At 34.5% G+C, this 6167-nt stretch overlaps 1 protein-coding gene across 1 annotated transcript; it reads left to right on the top strand.

Annotated features, from left to right (window-relative positions):
• Positions 1 to 3130: 3130 nt before the first annotated feature.
• LOC143609932 (uncharacterized) lies at positions 3131 to 5824 on the top strand. Its single transcript, XM_077084548.1, has 3 exons — positions 3131 to 3349; positions 3942 to 4577; positions 4608 to 5824. The coding sequence occupies exons 2-3, from the start codon at positions 3984 to 3986 to the stop codon at positions 5235 to 5237; spliced, it is 1224 nt and encodes a 407-aa protein (XP_076940663.1). The 5' UTR covers positions 3131 to 3349; positions 3942 to 3983; the 3' UTR covers positions 5238 to 5824.
• Positions 5825 to 6167: the final 343 nt, after the last annotated feature.

Below are 6167 nucleotides of genomic sequence, written 5' to 3' on the forward strand. Positions count from 1 at the left end.
CGAACAAAAAAACATAACTAAAAATGTTAAACCATAACCTCGCTGCAAGTCGACGCGAAGCCAGTTTGTATCAAGTTTCGGCATTGAAACTAAACAAAAAAATAAACCAGTCAATGCCAAAATACAACAAATTATCATATGTAGAACTTAAAAAACTGACACATTACAGCTGCAAACTCGTATAAATTCGGTTAGTATTAGCGTTACCAACACAAATTCGTAAACATATATTAGTAAGCCAATAAAAATATTTTAAATGCGAGGTATCAAACATTGAAATGCCGATATAAAACCGTGTGACGATGGTATATTTTAAATCATGAAAAAAGTTTCGGTCATTGTGATGTGTTAAAAGTAGTTATAAAATAAATAACTAAAATTAAACTAATCTAGACACTAAGTAATACTCTAGACCCTTAAACTTAACTTAAACTACTAACCGGCAAGTGAACCGGTCGACTCTAGTACAGCTAAGTAAGTCCGGATATCGAACCCACGAGACTCTTTAAATTACGTAAACTAGCTAAATTAGACTCAACTATAAGACACGACTATTTATTAATAATATTTAATGGGGATTTAAACTAATTATTAAAACTCTAATAATAATTAACTAATGATTACTTAACTATTAAACTATTAATAAACTAATTAATATAATAATAAACCCTAAACCTAATTATTATAATAATAATAAAACATAATCATTACTTATTAATTAACTAATAAAACTTAAACCCTAATTAGTTTTAATTAATAAACGATTTAGAAAACTTGGATTAATTCAGATGATTAGAATAACTACCCAGACCGGAATCCCCAAAGTTACGGTTATTAATTTAAATGGAAAGACGCAAGTTATGGAACCGGGATCAAAAGATAGACCCTTGACAGAAAACCCGAACAGGACCCTTGAACTTCAAGAAGACGTCTATGGATTTCTAACAAGTTTTAAGACTCACCAGTTTTATATTAAACTTCCTTACGGTTATTTAATTGCTTATGTCTAAGTATCTTTTATGACGAAAACCTACCTTACAACGCGGAATTCAAAAGATAGCAAAGCAAAACCAATTAACTTAATAGACTAAGCTGACAATCAAATCTAGACGGACTCCTTATGAAGAACTAAATCTAGCAATCCCGACAAGCAAAGATCTATTAATAGTCTATCACTTTACAGCTTTTTAGACTAGCAACTCACTTTTATTTGTCTAATTGATTTTATTGTTTATATGATCTTAATCGATATCAATCATAAACTAGTCAAGAACACACAGTAAATGACCTAACAAAACCCTATCCTATGAAACAATCAACAAGGGCAATGTGAAACAATAAATTCAAGTAAACAAAACCAAGCAATCATACGCATCAACTAAATAAAACTCAACCGTTTACTTAGAACATAAAATCTATAACGAAACGAAAATCCAAATAAAAATCAAACCGAACTAAGGTTCATCACGACCTAGGCAGTCTATGGAATTTAGCCTAGCATCATAAAGTCTAAATCACACAAAACAAATAATAACGAAAACATGGTGAAAGTATAAGAAACGGGGAATCGAAGATGATAAAATCCGTAAACTCGAACGTGAACGTGTAGCTCTTCACCTGATGTTTTCTCGCCTTCAAAATCACTAACGAACTCGAAAATATCCTTCCAAGAACTCCAAAATCGGCTGGTTGCTTCAGGGTATTGTCAGGTTTAAGTTAAATGCGTTAAAATAGCGAAAACTAGGCCCGACAAGAAGCAAAAACGAAATAATTCTAGCCCAGATGTGCCTAGGCGCCTTTTTGCCTTTCCCCTAGGCGCGGCGCGGTGTGCTCTACTTGGGGGCCGGTCAGACCGGCCCGGTCTGACCGGTTCTCTGTCCGGTTCCTTCCTGATGCGTTCCGGATCTCCGTTTCGGCTCGTTTTAGCTCGTTTTTCGCCCTTTTTCATCACGATCAAACCCCGGAACCTACGAAACATAAAAATGTTAGTAGTATACAAATCTTGACTAAAAACGAACAAAAACAATTAAAATATTAAATAAAATAAACAATGGAAACATATATATTTAGTATTATATCACATTGTAAAGACGAACAATATAAATATGAAAGCAAAGTAAGAAATTCGTTTAACTGACAACTAAAACATGTAAAGCCGGCACTTGTCCAAGTTTTGTATTTAAAAATATATAAAATATAAAATTTTAGTTAGTTGAAAAAAAAATAAAGAAAATAAAAATCATTAATTTTATTTATGAAATTATAGTTGGTGATTTAGTAGTTATAATAAATTAATAATAATAAAATATTAAAATATTGAATAGTAAAATGAATAGTGAATATGTGAGGGGGTGAAATCCTCTATTTAATATATATAATAATATATATTGATTTTTTTAAATAAATATTTATTCAACTAGTAAATAATTAAATCAACGATCTTAAATTTAGTTTTTGATAGACAAACTCACACATGTGTTACTATATCTAAATTTACATATATATGTAAATCATGAAAATTGAACTTTATCATGTATGGAGGAACGTCGCAGAGGCGAAGATAAGGCTTTAACGAGGTTAGGCATAGGCCCACCGTCGCCCAACCCATATATGCAGTGTGGTTAACCGTCTAATTTTTTTGTTTTAGTTTAAGTGTCGGTCCTACACAATCTCAAGCTTAATGTCTAAATCATTTAAATGTTTGATTTACATGTGTAGAAGGATGGGCCACCGCCCATCTATGATTTATATTGTTCAACCATAATTTGTAGTTTAATAGATAGTCCAACTTTCTTGTTTTAGTCATAATATTCACCGTCCAAAACTTAGAGTCCAATGCCCAAACCAATTAAAAAAATCTAATCTTAATAGTTTAAATTTGATTTTGAATGCATCGTGTCATCATAAATCAACTTTTGCCTCCCAAACACTGCGCCGACTTCTCATATTCTGCCAACCGTTACGTCCGTCATCCCACTGCCGTCGCACCAATCCGTATTATGTCCTATACAAAAATTTTGTGTATCTGTCTCTGCCCAAGCAAACGATTAACGATCCTAAATAGTCATCAAACATTTTACCAATATGGGTTTTTTTTCCAGAAAATAGCATACCGGGTTAAGGTATTGTTCGCGTAACACGCTTCGAGGTGGGTTTGTTGAACGGTCCAATAAGACCCACGAACACGCGTCCTCAACCGGTAATGACGCCAGCGATAAACCCTCGTATGTCGGCATAACAACCAATTTCAATTTCACTACCAACTGCTTCAGGTTCAGGACAAAATTACTCCGTTTTTCATCATCATCATAATCGGATTACTGTAACCACTACACACCGATCGCTACCGGTATTGTTCAATCATCGTTCCTCCTCAACTACTAACAAACTTTAAACTTTATACTTTCACCAGGTCTTAAATTGTTAATCGATGCTCATAATTTGTAAATTTTAGGTTTATCTGGATTTTAGGTTATTGGTTTTAAGAATGATTATACGCTGATTTATTGAATTTGAGCATGATTGTAAGCTGATTTGTAAGTGTGTGTGATTGAATATGTTAGCAGCTTTTATTATCTAGTTACTATTATTTGATTCATAATTTATATTTAAGTTTGCTTGTATCTAGTTTGAATATTATGATAGTTATTCACGGTTTTATCATTGTGAAATTGTGAATAGTTAGTTTTTCCTTAATTTGTTTCATTGTAATATCTCTATGCAGAAAATATTATTCGCCATTATTGTTCTATTCTTCGTTTCAGTTCTTTCCATACGCTTCTTGTTTGCTGATGAGTTTTTAGTTCACTGGGCTATTTTTTTTTAGGAATTTCAGATTTATAGATACCATATGCACATATTTTTAGCTCATATTTGCTAAATAGGTAAGATTTAGTAATAAATAAATGAATAACAAATCATTCTTTATTTGCAATATACAGGTGTTACCTTGAACCTTTTGTGATCTACTAATAGCTAATGTGATGTCATCACCGTTATTATCATCTCCACCTCAACAAAGCCATAACAAATCAGACAGTCCAATTGCTATACTTTGGGACATGGAGAATTGTCCCGTTCCCAATGACGTACGCCCCGAAGACGTTGCAGGTAACATCAGGACGGATTTACGTGTCCACCCTGTAATAAATGGGTCCGTTAATATGTTATCCGCGTATGGAGATTTTAACGGCTTTTCAAGGCGGTTACGCAAAGGGTGTCAGAGGACAGGTGTCAAGCTTGTAGATGTACCAAATGGAAGAAAAGACGCTGCTGATAAGGCAATATTAATTGATATGTTTCTGTTTGCTCTTGATAATCCTCCACCGTGTTCCATCATGTTGATTTCGGGTGATGTTGACTTTTCTCCTGCGCTTCATGTACTTGGTCAATGTGGGTACACTGTGATTCTCGTGATCCCATCTCTAGTTCGTGTTTCATCTGCTTTGAGTAATGCGGGTAGTTATGTTTGGGACTGGTCTAGTGTGGTTCGTGGTCACGGTTTTTTACCATCATCAAGATTTCAAATAAGTGAAAAAAGTGAAAATTTAGATAATAAAACCGAAGAAGAAGCAATTGTTTATAAAGTGAAAATTTAGTGAAAATTTACAATGACATCTCACCCTTCACCTGAAACCAATGATTCAATGTGGGTCCAGCCCAGGGATTTGACTCATTTAAAGGGTCAACTAGTGAAGCTTCTAGAAGCTTGCGATGGACGGTTACTTATAGGACGCCTTCCGTGTGAATACCAGAAAACTTTTGGAAGGCCGCTCTGTGTTTCAGAATACGGGACGCTAAAAATGGTGGATCTTTTGAAAAAATTGAGTGATGTCATATCGGTTGAAGGGCATGGTCAGAAGAGGGTTGTGTTGCTCCAGAAACGGTTAACGGGTGCTATTATTAAGTATGATAATAAAGGGAAGGGGGTTCAGGAAGTGTCTTCTGGTGAATGCTTTGAAGAAGAAAGAGTGGTTGTTGAAGAACAGAATGTGGCTAAAAATGAGGTTTTTAACCAGTTTAAGTGCGAACTGCAAGAAATATTAGTGAGTTATTCTTGTAGGATATTCTTGAGTTGTTTTGAGGAGATATATCAGCAACGATACAAACGACCGCTTGAATGTAAAAGATTTGGTGTGAATGATCTTGAGGAGTTATTTGGAAAGATGAATGATATTGTAGAATTGCATGAGGAACCGGTGAGCAAGAAGAAGCTCTTGGTGATTGCTGGTCTGTAGGGTTGTATGTGGTTTAATGTGTCTTTTTTCATGGGGTGGTTCAAGAGGTTCATGAGTCACGTTTCGAGCCCACTTGGCTGAGCTTTAAACGCTTATTGGTTCTGAAGACGAATTGCTTCCTGGTTTCGTTTACTATGGCTCGTGGTCTTTAGGTGCGCAAGCAGCTGAGACGCAGAAGCCCTTGGTTGTGTTTTATGCAAGGTTAATGTTCATTACCACCACATGTTATTTTAGGCTTTTAGCTAATGTGGTTGGTTGTGAACCCTATAGGCTAGTGTTATAGGGTGTGCTCAAAGTACAATTAATTAACTGTTATCATCAAAGTATGTGCCTGACAGTTTTTATTTATATATATATTTTTTTTGTCACAGGGAACATTATTTGTGTTTTATTTTCTTGAAAATGAGGGGCAAACGAGTCAATCTCCTTGTGAGTTACCCAAGCTTGACTCGCTAAAAGCTCAGTTGAGCTGGTATTAAAAGGCCCGAGTCTGAACTCCAGCCAAAATAAGCTTGTTTAACAAACAAGTGTGAGCTCGAACCTCACTCATCGAGCTTGAGAGTATAACCAAACATATTATTTGTATAATAATTTGTATTAAATATATAGTTTTATAACTGCTATTATTTAAATATGATAAAAATAACTAAATGATATATACTAGGCTGTAAATAAAAGTTATAATTAAAATATATACAACTTAGTTATAAATCTATTAATTACAAGTTGAGCTTGATCTTGAAATGCTACTTATGAGCAGACTCGAATTTTAGAAATAGAGCTTGAACTAGCCGAGCTTGCTCTTCTAAGTAGTCGAGTTCGTGTCTAGAGGAACTCAACTTAACTCGTTTGCACCTCCAAAAATAATATGGGTTTCATAATGGTAGTTGACGCCAAGTCAATTGAGCTTTCGTGCTCCATCAACATCGA

The sequence above is a fragment of the Bidens hawaiensis genome, unplaced genomic scaffold (genome assembly GCF_021521415.1).
Source record: "Bidens hawaiensis isolate Kalapana, Puna unplaced genomic scaffold, B.hawaiensis_p1.1 tig00020769_1, whole genome shotgun sequence".
Classification (NCBI taxonomy): Eukaryota; Viridiplantae; Streptophyta; class Magnoliopsida; order Asterales; family Asteraceae; genus Bidens; species Bidens hawaiensis.

Bases quoted from the DNA above. Each gene is read 5' to 3' on its own strand.
- LOC143609932 (XM_077084548.1), top strand. From the start codon at position 3,984: ATGTCATCACCGTTATTATCATCTCCACCTCAACAAAGCCATAACAAA. The intron at 4,578-4,607 runs GTTTATAAAGTG...TAGTGAAAATTT, and splicing joins AAACCGAAGAAGAAGCAATT to ACAATGACATCTCACCCTTC.